At 46.4% G+C, this 18,450-nt stretch overlaps 1 protein-coding gene across 10 annotated transcripts in view; it reads left to right on the forward strand.

Annotated features, from left to right (window-relative positions):
- Positions 1 to 18,450, forward strand: part of SLC6A6 (solute carrier family 6 member 6) — a 93,832-nt gene that overhangs the window by 22,392 nt on the left and 52,990 nt on the right. For 4 of the 10 annotated variants that reach the window (XM_048957653.1, XM_048957656.1, XM_048957664.1 and 1 more), the window contains exon 1: positions 16,606 to 16,829. The exons of 2 other annotated variants lie outside the window; for them this stretch is intronic. Coding sequence is in view for 3 of the 8 variants with exons in the window: in XM_048957652.1 (XP_048813609.1) it covers positions 17,325 to 17,355 (31 nt within the window). In the remaining 5 variants the exon portion in view is untranslated. Of the gene's footprint in view, positions 1 to 16,605; positions 16,830 to 16,903; positions 17,356 to 18,450 lie in introns of those variants that run through there. 4 more of the 10 variants (XM_048957650.1, XM_048957651.1, XM_048957661.1 and 1 more) reach the window with 2 other exon arrangements.

Below are 18,450 nucleotides of genomic sequence, written 5' to 3' on the forward strand. Positions count from 1 at the left end.
TAAAATTTTGCACAACAGGGAAATAAACTCAAGTAAGCCAAAGGAGAAGATATTACATCCATTACTCAGTTCACATTTTTTACTCCAGTATAATAGGACTATAAACATTTTCTGTCAACAGCTTACAAAGAAACTTGTTCTAAAAGTGATGCATGGTGAGAACTTGCATCTAAATTGGGTACATCTAAATTAGACTCTGAATACAGAACATTCCCAAAGGTAGCTTTTGGTTGGAGCTTGCTGAGTAACGCAGAAAAGAATTCACAAATACTGAAAGAAGAAACACCCCCAAACATCGCAGGAGTCCTCCCCACTTGTGTTCATTGTGCAGAGTGTTTGGGGGAAGCTGCAGGGCAGTGCCCCGGTTCTTGCAGAAAACATGCTGCTTGGTATTCTTTCATTAGCGTGCAAAATGTGGCCAAGTGTTTTGCTGAACAAGGAAGGACTTACACATGCGCTGGGTGAGGCCTACAACACTGCAGTTCTCGGCTTCAGTAGGTGGTGGAGATTCTTTACATTCTCTTGCTCATTTACATTAAACAAACAAACAGAATTCCCAAACCACAAAGCCCACAAATTATGTATGTAGCTAGTCTATGTAATCACAAGTTCCTTTATGGTTACTTTTATCTTCCATCTCTCTCAAGCTTTCCTCTGCCTGTATTGCTGCTGGTCTTTATGAAGCCCCACGTTTGGCAAACGTTTATGTACGCGATTTGCTTTATGCTTCTAAGCAGTTGCAGAGATTTCAATAGAAGTTATATGGATTATGAACTAGAACATAATAGAACTGTGTATCTGCAGAGACCAGACTGAGGCAAGTGTAGTTTCAGCTGTACAAAAAGTTCAACACATGAGCAAGAGTTTGCAGGACCTTCATTTCTATGATCTCTACCTGAACTGGCACCGCTCCCTATGCAGCTCCTGGCACAATGGAGCTCTGAATCTGACTGTGATCCCTGGATCCCAATGTGCTGTAGCTAAGAGCTGCTACGATGAACACAATTGGGCACCAAACATCAAGTACCCAAAGTTCAGAAAGACTCTAGCGCAGGGTACTGGCAGTACATCTGCTGATCATAGAATCATAGAATCAGTAAGTTTGGAAAAGACCTCTAAGAGTAGTCCAATCATCCACCTACCACCAATATTGCCCACTCAAAAACGTCCCTAAATGCCACAAGAGCCTGGTTTGGGAATGCTAAATGATTTCCACCACCTATCAGCTGCCACCTGATCTCTTTAAAATAAACTTGTCTTAATGGGCATGTGGCTGGATCACCAAAGAAACTATCAAATTTGGCACCGTGCTGCAGTGGGGAAGCCAAGTCCGGGTGGGAGCGATTGCTCTACATTCTTACTCTCAGATACCCTATCACCAGGCCAAGGTTGTGCAAAGTGATGTGGGGCACCAAGCCCTCTGCCCATCCAGTGGATAACTCATCGTTATTCCAGCCATTTGTCACAAGCTCACCCTCATTACGTGGGGGTACACTTAATATCAAGTAAAGGAAAGGGGAATGGCCGTAAGCACTTTGTTGAGGCTTTAGTGGATATTCAGCAGCGACAGCGGCATGCCAGGCTGAGAGGCACAGCCAGCAGTTGGCAAGGAGTGTGTTATGTAGCTTTGTGAACACAGACTGTGTAAAAAGATTCAAAGGATATTCCAGAGGCAAATTGGTTGCAGCTAAATTTGCCCTACTACTCCTGAACTTGCTTATTAGAGCCCTTAGCTTGAAAATTAGCTGGAACTGATGAGCTGAGTCGGAGCTGACTAAAGAATCTTCGCATATTAAGGAGACCACAGCAGTGGTTGTGTCTGTGTGGCATGGAAATTCAGCCCTCAGTGCCTCCTCTTTCTACTCCCGAGAGGAGAGCTTCACAGCTCTGTAGAGGGCTCCTGCAGAGAGCAGGGGAACTATTTTGCCTTGGATTTGTAAGCTAGGAAAGAGTGAAAAGATAAGTTCTCTCTTCTCTCATTGTTTTTGAGCTTTGTACCTGCATTTTGTTTTTCATGCTCAGGCATTCCCTGGCAGTGACCTCACACCTGTTATATATTCCATTACCAAAGGTGAATAATAGAGGCAAATATGAAGAATGAGAGAACTATGTGCTTGCTTTCTCAGATAATGAACTTAAAGGATGAAATCACCTCAGTCTTGAATTCAAAACAACCCTTTGGGATCCTGTTATGGTTGGTAAAAGATACCAGAGGAAGGTGGAGTGTGTTGTGTCAATGGCAGCAGCACTTTTGCTTCCTTGGACTTCTTCCCTTATAAGGGCAATCGTTGAAACCTTTCTATCACTTGAGTATTGACTTTATGCCTTAAGAAAGAAAACTGCGGCTTGAGCAGTGGTTTAATGCCATCTGTCCCAGACCACTGGAGCAGGGCTGCTCAGCCACGGGCTGACTGCACGTTTGCCCCATATGCAGCCATCTCTACCATCATTTGGAGAGCTTGAGGGAAGCGGCTCTGCCGCCCCCTGCCTCTGTCACCCTGTGCCATACATCAGCTCGGCTCAGGCTTGCCCTTAGGGCAGCCACACTGTGCCTGACCCCTGCATGGGTGTACAAAGGTGGGAAGAGGGTGGGCCGTTTCCTGCTCTTAAACAACTGCACGCTGTTACCTCGGGGACAATTGAGCCTCTGGTGTTTATACTGTCTTTGTCTGCACAGACTGTGTGGATGCAGTCCCGGTGCAGTCGCTGGGAGATTTTCTTGCAGATTTGATGCTGCTGGCATTTCACCTCTGATGTTTGTTTTAGTCATCCCCTTCTTGAATCAATCTCTGAAGCTTCTTTAAACTGCATTGTGGCTATGTTTGGGTTTACTTGCATTACTTTTTTTTTCTTTTTTTTTTCTGAGTAAACGTAAATGGGGAAGTCTTATAAAATAGTCTTCTTGGTGCCCTACAGAAAGTAAATGTCACCTCCTTGTGACACATTCAGAGATCCCTTTGCAGAGTCCACTCACATAGCCAACATGACACCAAGAATGGCCCAAGGGTTTGCCCTCCCAATGCCACCTTCCAGGATCCAAGCACTCAGCTCAATGTAAACCTCAGAATGTCGCTGGACACTCAGAGACATTCAGCATCTTGCACTTTAACAGAACCCAGACGTGTTTTGTGCACAACAGCTATAATGCAAGAGCTTGTGTCAAATGGAGAATTTTTCTTTTTCAATCTCCAGCTTTTCTAATTGCATTACGCCAATTGGTCTCCAGCTGTGAGGAAACACAGAAAACTTCTTATTTAATAACTTTTTGATAATCCTAAAGAAATTGTTTGCCCCTACTGGAATGGCTTAGCCGGCGTGTCTTCAGAAACATCTTGATAAATAACGCCAGGCACTGAAAATACTTTTCCAACCCTATAGGCTGGAATACAACTCATAGTGTAGCTGCACTGACAATCAGTCAACAAACTCATGTTTACAGATTCCTCCTTTCCCTGTTCTTGATGGTGCCTCAGATCTGCTAACACAAGAGAAGGTCCAGTAGAGGTGAAACCATCTTGTATTCAAGAGAGACTGAGAGACAGACCTGTTTGGATTTCTTGCTTGCCTTGCATTCAATTTGAACATCATCCTGGGTCTACGTGCAGTTTTTCACTCTGAAAAACATCTGGGAAAAGTACTTAGGAAAAACAGCAGATTCAAAATAATAACAAGCCCTACAAAACAAACAAAATCCTGTATTTGTCCCTAGATCTTAGTGACTGAAAGATGATGACATAGAAGGTTCCTGGCTTTATGTGTTCTCAAATAGCTTTTTTTTCTTCAATGGCAATTATACTCCTGAGAAAAAAGTCAGAGTTGGTCAGATCTAGCCCTGGCATCTTTGAGCAGATTATTACTAAAATAAAGAAGCATTTCCAAGCCCGGTGGTTTCGGATGTTATGATCAATGTTTATTCATTTGTCCTCTCTTTCCATGGAACTGGCAGTGACTGCTATTTCTCTATCCAATACCACTGTTATGTCTGTAGCTCTAATCTAGCTACTTATATGGTCTCCACCATCATAATGTTTGAGAACATCCCAAGAAATTTAAAAAAATAAAAGAATAAAAACTCTAGAACAATAAATAACAGACTCTTCTGTCCTTCCCAGTTCGATTTTAAAAGCCTTGAGTCTTCATGTTTGTATGTGCGTGAGGAAAAGCTGAGCTGAAGAAATTGTTTCTACCTTGGGCAGTGAGAATGGTGTGGGGGAAGCTGCCATGGGAGAGGCACACGAGTGACCAGGGCTGCTCCAGGAGCCCGCAAGGTACTGGATGTGCTTCCCCTCGATTTTCTCCTCCTTAACCCCTGGCTCCATATTGTTTTACATGATTCCTGGAATTCAGCAAGTCATAAAAGTTCTGAGAGGCAGAGGGTAGATGCGGGTTTTTCTTTTGATGGAGAAAACTATTCTTTCTGCCTGGAGACAAGTTCCCTGCCCAGCTTGCAGTGGAGGTGTTCCCTCTATTTGCTCTGAACGCATTCAGATCAAGGTCAGGGTTTCTCTGTGTTTGCTTGGGCATTGTTGTCTACTATTCCTGTGGACCCTGAAGTCATCGGAGCTGAAACTTATCCTCAAATTCAGCTTCGGGTTTAGATAGTTTTCTCTCTAGAAGACTGACTAGCTAGTAGTGGGTTGCTGGGAGCCCAGCCTTATCTCCTCACCCATTGCCCAGTTTTGGTGCTCTGGACTTGCAGGCAGGGCAAGGAGAGGCTGCTGAACCTTCAGTCTGTTGACTTTGGGCCTCATTTGTGGGGAAGAAAACAAACCCTTTTGCACAAAGTGGGCTAGGTAGGTGGGGAAGATTTAAGGGCAAAACTTCCTACCTGAATAGAAACAAGCTAAAATGCTTGGCACGTTCTTTAAATCCAAGAGCAGCAAATGGATGAATTACCAATGTATAAAAATACAAGTAAACACATGCCAACATTAATTGGAGGAACGTGTCCTTCCCTGTGACCTTAGCCTGTGTGACCATACTTCTGCTGTAAGGGACGTGAGCGCTTGCTTTCTCCCCCATAAGCAGCAGACAGAAACCTCATTTCCAGCTGCACGATTAAACTGCACGTGAGGAAATGATTGAGTACATTCTTGACACACCTTTTTTTTTTAGACCTGGATCAATGAAAAGAAGTATCATGATGTCTCATATTTGGGCTGGAAACTAAGCAATCTGCGTACTTGCAGGAACGAGATACAGTCGTCTCTGAAGCTTTTGTTGGCAGGAGGACAGGCAGCTGTCAGCGCTTCAGTCTAGAAGTAGATGCAGCTCATTAGGACAGTTGGATATCATCAGATTAGCTGGGCTTGGAGATAGGGTGAGACAGGAAAACACATGACAAGAACTGGCACCTCAAACCCTCTCCCTTCAGAAATACTACCTCAAAACCAAGGAATGTTGTAGTCGATTGTAGCCAATATCAATAGAATATATCCTAATTTAAGGGCAGACTTGCCAAATATTTCAGCATGGGTTTCAGTGCCCCTGGTACACATAAAAGTTATGGCACCAGTTCTGGATTAGTTACTGGGACTCTGGTAATGATGTTCCTGGCATAGCACTCCTTGCAAACACGTACTTTGGAGGAGTTCCCATACATTTTTTTATTGTCCACCAGAGCTGTGGTGGTAAACTGTATGAAATCAACCCAGAAAACTGGAAAGAATCAAAATTAAATGGGGGGATGGGAACCAAGTAAAGATGGCAAAGCCTTTCTGGTGCAGACTTAAAACAAAGCCAGGAATCAAATGGCTGTGGCTTGACAGAGTCATGAAGGAGGGAGTTTTAGGCTTTCTTTCAGTGCCCTTAGAGGACTGCCTGAAATGCTCAGTTCAGTTCTGAAAATGCTTGCTGACTAGAAACAACTCACAGGTGAATGTCAACAAAAGCAACAACAACAAAAAATAGCTGAGGGGCAGCAGGGACTAGTTTTGAAGAAAGATTAAATAGGTTTGGCTCCGTGACAGACAAAGGTAGCCAAGGTCCTCCATGTGTGTTTGAACGTAAACAGCAGGAGGCAGATAAAGTGTTTGTCAACATGCATGGCCACGGTTTGTTTTTGTGTTCAAAACCTCTTTGTTCTCAGCACACTTCTCCTTTCAGAGCTTGCACCTCAGTTTCACAACCCAAGCAGCAGGGAGACCATGTGTTTCTTTGGCGCTTTTCATCCCACGATCCCCAAAGCTTCACAGAGGTGAATCGAAGGAGGCTTGGATAAAGCAAACAAACAAAAAGATTAATTTATTCCTCCCAAAATGCAGTCAGCTGTGGTGTAAAGTCAAAGAGGACCTGGATTCTCTCTTTATGTTACCGCAGAGTTGCAAAGGATGTGGTATCCACGCTTCGCCCATTTCTGGGGACACTGTGAGCAAAGGTGCGGTGAGAATGCACTGCAGCAGGCAGTGCTGAGACTAGAAATTTCATCCGAGGAGATGGAGGAGTAAAAGAGGCAGAGCTGCAGTTTCTTTCCTTCAAGGATATTTAGTTTGATCAACTTGTCTCTGCCTTTGTTCTTGACCATTATGAGGATGTGCAGGCAGAGCTGGCTGTTATTTCTGTGCTGAGCAGTGCCTCTGCTTACTCAGTACTGATTGAAGGTTGCTAGAGCAACATTAAAACCACTTCCTATAGAGATATGTGCTCTGTGGGCCTACACAGCTAGCAGAAGTTGTGAAATTTCTTGGAGGAAATACAACGCAGAGAACTAAGTGGTGTGGAAACCTTAAATGGGGATGTAACCGCAGCCACTTCTTAGTCAATGCTAAGGGAAAATAGGAGTGTGATGCCCTTGTATTTGAAAATCTCTTTATTTTTAAGACAACTTTTATTCTGTTTGTCATCAGTGCTGAAAGAGGAAGCTGATAAAGAAAAGAAAGTTTTCCAACAATTAAATGCTTTATTAATGGCTACTACTTTATCTGGACGGATACTGTCAGATGAATCCTGAGGGCTTTGCAATACAGAAGATCTGCACTACTTAAATAATAATTCCTGGGGTAAAGCTAAAATAGGGTGTGAAAACTAGCATTCATTAGTATTCAGACAATTCTCAGTGCTCAGCATACCTTCCATAGGTAATAAATGAGGAACTTACATCTGGGCTATTTACTAATAAAATCCCCAGCCATTTCTGTAGAATTTGCTTTACTACCCGATTATATTCATGTGATCCTGGGAAGGAGAGTTCAAGATATCCTTATTCTGGATGTTCTTTTCCTATACACTTCCTTCTGAGATCTGTGAATCAGAGGTTGCTTGAGCAGTGTTCCTCCTGAAAAACATTTGCAGTGCTTTTGATGCAGACTTTTTGCTTCATTGCCTACTCCACATCCTTGGCTGTAAAAACAATTTCTTCTGGTTTCCCCTCATACTCTAAGAATAATTCAGGACATAGGATATGCCAAGAGAATTGTGAAAGCCTGAACCAGGATTTTGTGGCCATGATTCTGCAAGTAGAGGCAATGACATTACTCCTGAAGTATTGCAGCTGCTAGAAAGTGTCAGCAAACAGAGAGAAAGAGAAAACAGCAGAGCTTCAGAGAGTCACCCATGATGAAAGATTAAAAGTCTTCTGGCTTTTGAACCAGAAGAGAAGTGGGGTTTTTGGCATCATCGTGAAAACTAAGGACAGTGTGAACTATAAAATACAGAAACATGTGAAAGATCTCATTCACTTCATAGTCATTCACTTCATAGATCTCTAGCAGAGTCAAAGGAAGTAGTTACAACACATTTATCCCCAGATCTAGATGAAATATGGCCCAAAAGATGTGTTGTGTAGCTGGGATACAGAGGGGTCAGAGTCCCTTACAGTGACTTAAACCAGTTCCTGGCACCAGAGCTCCCTTGGTACCCCTGTGTGATGCACCAAGAGGGAAGCAGCTGTCTTTGACCCCACAACAGCTGAATGAAGGTGCTGGACTAATGGCATGACACTGGTGACAAGAAATAGCCCTCTGACCATAAAAAAGGCAATTTCAGCAGTGTAACCTATGAGGCTGGGAAGCAGGTACCATGCCATGCCCCACTGCTGACAGGTGGGCTGCCTCTAAAACTATATTGTGCAAAATACTAGAGAATGTGCAGTTTGTAAGAGCCTGCTGCAGGTAGCAAGGCAGCTGACCTGTCAGATGATGGGGACCTGCAAAGAGCTCCATTGGTCTTATGCTTCTTTTCCATCTCTGATTTCTGCCCTGCTGATGTTTGAGCTCATTACTGTCCAGTCGCGTGGTTTGTTTTATAACCAAAGGGGACAGCTGAGTTCCTTCTACAGCAACACTGTTTTTTTTTTTGTGATGCCAATGCCATGACCTTTATTCATGAAAAACAAATGCGAATGGGGAAACCAGGGTGGAGCTCCATCAGAAATGTGATGTAAACAGCTGCAAAGATGTGGCTGTGCACCTCCAAAGACATTTCCCACCAGGTATGAATCTGAGCAACACGGACTGCAAACACAGCAGAGATCCTATCTGATATTTTGTTAAGCTAATTGCCTATATCTAAAAGCAAGGACTAATAAAATTGCCAAACTGAATTCTTGGTCTAATTAGACAACAATAGCTTCCAAAGGACTTAATGGAAACAAACGCCCATTCCAGGTACATGCTGACATTTCAGCAACCTCTTTCTACTGTTCAGGAAGGTATCAGGGTCCCTTCAGGAGAAGAGCTCCTTTTTGTTGTGAGAACACATTCTCCCCAGTACCCTTGAAATCTCATCCTGAAGCAAGTTTAAAATAATTCACGCTTTCTCTCTTACAAAAATATTTCCATATTTGAAGCAAACAGCTGTGATGCTGGTGGAGAGCGGCAGAAATGGGACCTGGAACAGGCTGCTGGTGCCCGGTGGGCAGGAGCTCACACATTGCTTCCCTGTGCCATGGGAGCAGCAAGTGGGTGCCTGGCAGGGAGAACACGCCTGGTACACGTGTGGTCCCAGTGAGCGTGTAGCTGCCAGACGGAGAGGATCCCGGTGTGATCTGGGTGGGTGGATCCCTGTGAGGCAAGCATCCCTGTTATCAGCACTGTGTGCTGTGCTTGATGTCACAGCCGCAGAGCCAAGTGGGGTAAAGGGGCTGCGGGCACCCCATAGAACTGAGTCAAGGTAACTGAGGGTCCTGCGTTCGTTTTGTGACTGGTGTCATGTTAACACAGCTCTGTGATTACATGCTATGCTGTATGGACAGGAATTTTACATGAACTGTTAGCGCAATGAATTGCATCTAAGGGCGAGATTTAGGTTGGATATAAGGAAGAAGGTCCTTGCAAAAAGAGTGGTGAGACACTGGCACAGGCTGCCCAGAGAGGGGTGGGTGCCCTGTCCATGGAGACAGCCAAGGTCAGGCTGGATGGGCTCTGAGCACCTAATGGAGCTGTGGGTGTCCCTGTTCATTGCGGGGAGGTTGGACCAGATGGTCTGTAAGGGTCCTTTCTGACTCTGATGATTCTATGATTCTATAGCTTAGTGGACATGGTGGTGATGGGTTGATGGTTGGACTACATGATCTTAGTGGTCTTTTCCAACTGTAATAATTCTGTTTCTATGACGCTGAGGTGGATGGATTTCTGCCTAGCTTTGCTCCCATGGATGTATGGCTCCTGGTGGGTTTTGCCCCACGCAGGCAGCCCCTTCTCTAACAGGCTCCATAACAAAAGCTAGAAAAAGATCGGAGCACACATCCTGCTCACTCCAGCTTCTTGTCTCCTTAAATGGGTCGGTCTTTGAGTAGGTGGGGAGGAAACATCTCATAAAAACACCGTTGTCAAGGCTGCTTCTAAACAACAGGGCAGATATGCATGCCATTAGCATACAGGGACATGCAAGAAACTCCCTCAAATTCTGCCCTTGCTGACAACACCACGGTGAGTCACGTTGGCGTGGGGCCAGGCCAGGAGCAAGCTGCTGGGAAGCACCCGGGCAAACTTTCCACAGCCGACGCCTGCCCAGGTCAAGAGCCAGCGTCAGGTATCCATGCAGGGATGCCGTGCTGAATGCTGCTGACTTTATTTTGGGCAGTGGAGATTCTGGCTGAAAGATCACTTGAGAGCGTGCCAAAGGCCCAGAAAAGGTAACTGCTTAGGAAGGCTCAAGGTCACCCAAGCTGCCCGCCTCTCCACAGTGACATCGCTGCCCTCTGGAGCAGCACTGCCGCAGCCGTGGAAGCCCAAGCATCCTTCATGGGGCACGTGGGGATGGCTCCAAGTGTCTGTGCCCAAGGGCAGTGGGCAGGGACGTGCCAGGAGCTGTGTGACATTCCGCAGAAGGGCAGCACAGTGCTCTGCGGGTTAACCACGAAGCTCCCTGCGCCGGCTCCCCTGCCCCAGCCACCAGACGCAAGCAGTTTGTTTTGCATTTGGACTGGTAGGCTGGAAAACCAAAGTGCTGTGTTTTTAAGTTTATATTACATGCTTGTGTTCCAGTTCTGTTAATTAAAATCATGTAGCTGAATGAGCAGTTGCTCGATAGCTCGCAGGGTTTATTTTAAATTTTCTCTCTATTTTTTCTGGATGCTCGAGCATTTGATGCTCTTCCTCTCTCTGCTTGCAGAGCATTAATTCACCTAAGTAGAAACTCTATCTGTCTGAACCAGTGAAAGCGTGCATTTGGGAGCGGTTTTGTTTCTTATGGTATTTTCTGTTACTGCTTGCCTACAGCTGCCAATGTAATTTGTCAGAATAAACTAGGTACTTCGAAATCAGTTTTTATACACTCTTCCTAAGTGTTCCACCATCATTTGAGAGGGGAGGGAGCAGGGGGACCCCCCAGCAAATAGAAAGGAATATAAGCATGAGGAATATACTTGAGTGATCACACTTCTTTCTCTTTGTGGGTGTGATCCATCACCTTGTCTGGATCAGTGGGAGCATAGGTAGGCTCACCACCGTGCAACTCAGCACTGCCTTCCCCTGCAGTGCCCACTGTCACCTGGCACGTGGTCAGGGCAGCTCAGCATGGTGACCAGCTGCAGATGGAATGGAAAGGGATCTGCACAGCAGCCTTAGACCCTGCTGACTTTTTATTGCTGTCAGTGCATCTGCCACAAGTTCTTCCCCATCTCCTAGCCTATGTCCTCCCATGACTTCTCATCTTTTGCATGGCCTTTGCAATGCCCCATAACCGCCCCAGCTTTGCAAGAACTGTTCTGCTTGCAAGGCTAAGGAAATCTCTGTGCAGGCAGAATATCAATGCGGAGTACAGCAGGTGTTCAAAATTGTAGATCAGCTGTGTCATTGCAGCCCTGTTCTGCTACAGGGCAAACAGCATCAGCTCCAAGCACACCTCGTGCCACTGGTGTAGTGCAGGTGCAGGACTCACCCCACCAGGGGAATGCTGCTTAAACTGCCCAGACTTACAGTGTTGCTCTCAGGACTGCAAACTCAAAGTGTGGACATGCAAAAGGCTGTGCCAACACAAGCACGACTTACTTGGTCTGCACACAGAGCTCCTTGCAGCTCAGCTCTGCACCCACATGCTTCTGTCACGCAGGAGTGAGCATCACCTTAACCCAGCAGAGCCCTTCTATGCAAATCTCTGCCTGCTCTGCATTGTGCAAAGTACTGATTCCAGAATTAGATCCAACAAGATGACATTTTTCTGCAGCAAGCACATTCAGACTTAGCCTTTTCAGGCCTTGTATCTCAGTTATTAATAGTATTGTTTGCCTTCTTTTGGAAAATTGAATTCATATGATAAAGAGGAACTTTATATATTAAATTCTGATGCACAACTTCTGGTATGAGTGCTCTTGCAAAATACAGAAGTGGAAAATGTAGGGTATGTGGTGGGAAGTTGTTTTCTTTTTTGTTTGTTCATTTGCTGCTGTTGTTGTCTTTTATTTTTGCAAATTTCACATGACAAAGCCAGCAAAGAACAATGGCAACATTTAACAGATCTGTTACCTGTTGATCTTGTCCCATCCAATCAGGTGGCAAATTCAGGCAGACACTGCAAGGTTTGATAAGAGGTTTTACGTAGCAATTATTTCAAGCAATAAAGAAATGATTAAAAGATGTAAGTAGTACATCTGGCAGTATACACATAGCTCTAGGTAAGCTTAATTAAAATAGAAGAACTTTCTGGGAAGCGCAGTCATTGGATTTCCTTCTGCAGCAGTAAGTGAAACAAAGAGCACAGATGTGGATTTTTGCACAGGACAAATGCTGCAGAGTATTTCTCAGGGACCCCTGGAAAAGAACAGTCAAACAGAAGCAACACATCCTTGTTGCACTTCTTTGCTGTGTCTCTGTTAAAAGTTACCCCAGCATTTAGCATGTGGGACGCAGCTGAACGAAAATGGCTTTCTTGAATTTTTGGTGACTGACTGAAATCCACACACGTACCGGTTATTTTAATTTAAGGAAAAAGGATTTTGTTTCTTTATCCTGTTACATAACTCTGGATCTATTCTCCCTTGAATACACAAGTGTGTTTATCATTAATCTTAAAGGGAAACAGTCACCCTTCAAAACCTTTACTGAATTTATATGTTTTTTAATGTTGGATCCCAAACGACCGGCTGTGAATTAAAGATGAAAACACATTGTTTATTTTCTAAATCAGATTACCTTAACCTCATGTTATGCACGGCTCTTTTACTGCTTTTCCCCAATAGCAACAGCGAAGGAAAAAAAAAAAGATCATTCTTTTGGACATGACTTCCAAAATGCAAAACATACAGCTCCTGCAGCACCCAGCAGAGCTGAGTCCCTGTTATTGCTTTTAGCTCACTTTTATGAAGCCGGCTGCCTTTCAGCTTGGATACATTCTTTAATAATACCTATAGCTTTCATTCTATGCCACATTCCACTCAAGGGTTTTAAATTGCTCAGGAGCTCTTGAAAATCCTATGGGCACAGGGAGCTTTTTTATTTCCAAATAGCTGTCAGTTAACCTGAGACACCAGTGTGACCACTGGCGCCCAGTTTGGTCCCTCTGGGTTTGCCCCTCGCTTTAGGAATCAGCTCCTAAAGAGGAGGCATTTCTAGACCTGCCTGGTGTTTTGGAAAGGCTTCAGCTTTTCAGATTTGCAAAGTGCTTCAAATTAACAGGTAATTACCTCGATGTCTGGAAACGACCAGAAGAAGCAATCCTGTAATGGGCAAGCAGTTTCAAACATAAGCAAAATAGGCCACCAGTAGTATTAAATCACATTCTTAATAGAATGTAAAGCCATTGAGGCTGCTTTTTAAGAATTCCCGTGGCTTTTGGTTTCCTGGTGTGCATTGGTTCCATCATTGGCAGATTCACATGATGGGGTGTACCAAAATCACAGGTCGTGCTTTGACTTCTGTTTGGTATTTTATGTACGTATGATTTAAGGAGATAAACTAAGAAAAACTAACTGCCCAGGCTATATATAATTTCATCTAAAAACAAACACAAGCTAAAACTGCAACAACTGAGTGGGTTGCGTGGATTAGTGAAATATCCCAGTACATAATAGCAACAGCAACAATTCTATTCCCCGGTTCAGTAATGCTTCAAATCTGCACTGCGGAGTCACTGCATGATGCTTAAATCTCCCACCAAATCTGCTACCCTTTTTTCAAGCTCATGGTTCTTTGCCACAAAGGAACCCTGAAGGCTGCTCTTGTATAGGGGTATTTATACAGGAAATCTGTGTTTGGAGACTTGTTAATGCAGTGGGTTTAATCAGAGCATCTTTTTACCATTCTTACCTCCGTCCTTCTTTACAGACAGTGAGTGCTCTTAGAGTTCTGCCTGGAATAAATTCTTGCTTTTATAATTATTTTATTCTTAATCTTTATACGTAAAATCTTTCCAATCCTTGCAAAACCTGTCTCTTGTTCATGCCTTGGTCCTGAGTTACATTCCCCTGAGCAGGCACAGGATGAGAAGAAACAAGTTTTTTTTCCTTAAAAAGGAAATCCACTTCAATTTTAAAGGTTTGCTGATGAGCATATCTTAGGTCCTGGTGTGATACCCCCCCTCCATGATAGAAACATGATCTACCTGTGCCATACGCTTGCGTTACTACACATCCATGTGCGAAATGAGGCAGCCCCATCACTGCCCCTTGAGACCTCCTTCCCATGGTGCAGACACAGCGAATCTCTCCCAACTTCTGTGCCATCTCAGTAGATTTCCACACGCCGGAGCCAAGCTGGGGATTTGGCCCAGTGTCTTTTTTAAAACCTGTGACCCAGACGTGGAGATTAAAGACGAGTTCTGTTATTGGATTAAACAGATACAAGAGGTGCTCACAACATCAGCACCTAACACCTTAAAACTCCAGACAGGAGATCTGCGTGCAAATGGGGAATACATTCTGTGGGAAGGAGGCAGAACACAAAGAGCCCTGCTAAGCTGTGCCTTGGACAGGTGTGAAAAAACCAGCCACACTGGGTGACATGCAAAGCACTGCAGCGTTGTATCCTGGCTTTCCATAGCATCATACTACTGGATATGCTGTAGGCCTGGTGTACAAGTCATTCAGACTGTATTTTACCTGTAACCAAAGCGGTTTGGGCTGAATTTATTTCAGTTTGGAGGAACATTTTCATGGTGTGCTGTTGAAGGGGAGATGCTTGGCTCTGCTATTCATGGCACCATCGCGTATTGAAATGAACGGAACTGAGGAACAGAAATAGCAGTAGATTAAAGCCAGACCATCAGTAAAAGGACAGTAATTTAAGGCACTGTTTACATGCTTAATATGATGCACATGCTTACGCTTTGCAATTTGGGCTCTGACTTGTGATGTCGGTTACATAAGAGCTGGAGGAGGCATTAGTGGTGCCATTCCCCAAGCACTCTCCAAGCTCCATCACAGAAGTTGTGCCGTCTCGTATTGAAACAGCAGGCAGCGATGCACATATTTATGACACCGAAGTACTAATTAATATCATTGTTCCCCTCAGTTCCAGGTACTGTTTACACACTACTGATTTCAAAACAGCTTGGGCTGTTTTTTTTCCTTCCCCCCCGAGCAATTTTTTCCCCAAACACAGCGAGCAGCCACGTGCTGCGTGTGGCTGATTTATTTATTTTTTTTCTAAAGAACGAGGAACAACAGAACAAGAGAGAGCCAGAGACAGAAAATACAGGCTTTGATTCCTCTAGAGAACTTGAGCAAAATGTTCCGCTGCTGTCAGTGGTACAGCTGTGCTGGCAGGAGCTGCGGTACAGATGAGGCTCCAGCCACTACTCACATTTTGCTGCCGCTTCCTCATCGGCATCGAGGCATCCTCACTGCAGTGAGCAGGTGGGAAATGCTCTGCCTCGTTCCCCAGCACGGCCGTGGCTGCCAGGGTTTGCGGTCCCCCGTGGAGTCTCACAGGGATGCGCGCAGATGCTGAGCTGCAGTGCAACAAACCTGATTCATAAGGCGTAGGTGGCAGCATGCACTACATCGTGTAATTAGTTTAAACCAGTCTGTCAGAGCAGATAGCTTTTCAATTAGCTGAGTCTATCTTACACCTGTATCTATCTTTCAGTTTGAGGTCTATTCATTTTTCCCACCAGCTCGGTGCTGGGAAATCAGGGAGTGCTCCGAGTTGTGATGCTGTGGCTGTGGCACGCTGCACCTGGTGTCCTGCCTGCAACCAGTGCATCTCCCCAAGCTTCTGCACGAACCAGCTTTTCCTAGAGATGTCCCTAAGGCCGATGTGATGGAATTTGGTTCCCTCACTATCCGGGCGGTAGGTGAGGGGCTCCATAGGTGTCACTCACCGAGCACCATCCCGGTGGTGTGGGAAGTTCGGGTCAGTGTCTGGGACAGCCTGACGGCAGTGCTGGGGGAAAAGTTTGTTCCTTCTGGCTCAATCCCTGCTGCTCGCAGCGTACGAAGTTAGCACAGAGGGATCTCTTTATCTGCTGCTCTGCAGCGTGAACGGTATTTTACAGTGCAGTGGATCTCAGTTCTTTGCAGGGGCTGTATGAAAATGCTTAGTGAGCCTACATGCTGCCGTACCCTTTATTCACAGAACGACAGCAGATGAGGGTAGAAGAGCAGAGAGACATCTCTGAGCCACATCCCCGTCAGACTCCATGAGGAAAGCACCACAGGCTTTCGGAGAAACGAGAGCCAATGCGGGACAAACGGACAAACCGTTGCTCCGCTCCTTTCTCCTGCGGCCGCCCCACCGCACTTCGTAGCGCGGCCGAAGCCGGGCGGGGAGGAGGCAGAGAGCGGTGCTGCCGGGTCCGTGCCGCTCCCCAGGCACCTGCCGGCCGCGTTCTCCCCAGCAGGAAAGGGTCGCCCGGAACATATAATGCCCCCCAGCCAACCCGGAGCGACACCGACCGCGGAGTCCGAGCGCCCGTCGTCCTCCCGGGTAGCGCGGCCGGATGCTTTGTCTGAGAGAAGGGCTCTCTTTGTGCGGGGATGGAAAAATAGCAACAGACGAGAAACGAAACCCCCGCGTGGAGCCCTCGGGCAGCGGGAGAGGCTGCGGCCGCGAGCACGCAGGGCGGCGAGGGGGGGGAAGCGGTCCTGGCCCCGGGCGGCCGCAGCCGCTGCCCCGCACCCGCCCGCCCCTCCCCGCCGCCCCGCGGCCGCCTGCCAGCCCGAGCTCCGCCGCCGTGTCTGCGGCATGGCCCCTCCTCCCCCACACCCCTTCCTTTAGGCTCCCCCCTCCCCAGCAAAGAAGAGGCCGTGCCGGTGTTTTTCCACTCAGCAGGATGGGTGATGCTCAAAGCTCCCTCATTAGACAACAGACACGAGAGGTCAGGAAGAAAGCGCTTATAAATTACCGTTTCCTCCCGCTCGGCGCTGTTAGTCGCGCCGCACCGCTCCGACGAACGCTCCGCACGGCCGCAGGGGCGCAACGGCGCGCAGGCACCGCGGGCAGCAGCGGACGCAGGTAGCGGCACCTCCCGGGAGGGCGGGCGGTGGGGCCGGAGCGGAGCTGCGAACAAAGGGCGGCCGAGCCGAGCCGTGCTGCGCCGTGCATCTCCGAGCGGAGCGGAGCCGAACCGGGCCGGCAGCGCCCTGCCTTTGTCCGCGCTGCCTGCGCGTTCCCTTCCCCCTCCGTGTATTTATTTGCTCTTTCTTCGTCTCTTAACCTCCCCCCCCTCTCCCCAGCTGTCTCGTTACCCGGGTGGTTTTATTTCTTCCCCAGCGGTTATTTTCATCCCCCCTCACCCCTCCCCATCACCACCTTGCGTTAACTTTTTTTCGAGATAACAGTTTGTAGCGGTGTAATTACCCACTTGCTGGCGGCCCTCCAGCGCATCTACGGAGCACGTTGCTCTTTTTCGCCCTTTTTCTCTCGCCTTCCCCTCCCGCTCCCACTCTGCCCGCTGTGTTTTTTCTGGCTGCCGTGCACTAACCTCGAGTTCAGAGGCTGATACAGGCGATGCTGCATCTGATGCTCGTGGGCCTACCTGGTGGGTAATACCGCTGCTGCTCTTCCTTTGCTTTTCCTCTTTTTTTAAATTTAATTTTATTTTTTTTTAATTGCTCCTTGGCGAGCTCAAATCAAAGTTGTGATGGGTTTGGGGCTGCACAGGGCAAGGTGTGGAGCTCAGTGTGGGGTGATGATTCTGGGATGAGTGGGATCCACATTTCCCCCAATGGTTTTAGGATAACAGCTGCCCATCTCACCTCTACCAGGCAGTGTGTGGGAGGATTTGCGAGGTTTCCATAAAAGAACATGGGAGAATTTATTCCACACGGGCAAAGAAATGTGCGAACTGTGTGTTAGTTAGGAAACAGAAGACAAGCTGTGTTGTTCATAGGCAGCTCTGAGAGGGGCACAACTCTGTATTCAGAAACTGTAAAAGCTGATTTCTGCTGTTTAATAAGAGCTACGTTTAAAGGAAATCGCTGATGGAAAAAGTAGTGGGGGAAGATGCAGATAAATGTGAAGAAAAAGCTCCACATGTATTCCAGCACGGTTTGTGCCGAGGTGTAGAGATGGAGTTTTTGGTTCGTTCTCATTCTTTTAACCGTATTGGGAAAGGCATTAAGAAAATGCTGTGAGAGGAGCTGGTTACGTTGGAAGTGCTATTTTGGTAACTGCAGTATTTTTTTGCTTGCGTGACAAAATGTTTTGTATTAGCAGGAAAGCGAGGCAGCCCTGTCTGTAGGCTTGTCAGTGTAATTTGGTGCTTGGGTGACAGTTGCTACCGGTTTAGTTTGCACGGAGTTGGGAGTAAAATAGCCCATTAAAACCTGCTGCTGTGGAGTTTGGAGGTGAGAGGCTTTGGTGGAAAGCCTTGATGTTTCTGATAGCTGGCTGTTTACTTCAGGGTTAGGATTTGGGTGAGCTCACTGCTTATTCTCATTGTCTGCTTTTGCATGAGTATTGCAGAGAGATTTCCCCGAAGGCTGTCACAGAAGCGCAGTGGTGGGGTTGCCCAGAGGTGGGTTTGGTTTGTTTTTTATTAAAGAAAAATGTGAGTAATGGAGGCAGGCAGCACCAGGACGGAGTCACTCATCCGCACACACTGAGAGGGAGTACTGTTGAGGCTGAAGCACGA

This window comes from Lagopus muta, chromosome 11 (assembly GCF_023343835.1).
Source record: "Lagopus muta isolate bLagMut1 chromosome 11, bLagMut1 primary, whole genome shotgun sequence".
NCBI classification, from domain to species: Eukaryota; Metazoa; Chordata; class Aves; order Galliformes; family Phasianidae; genus Lagopus; species Lagopus muta.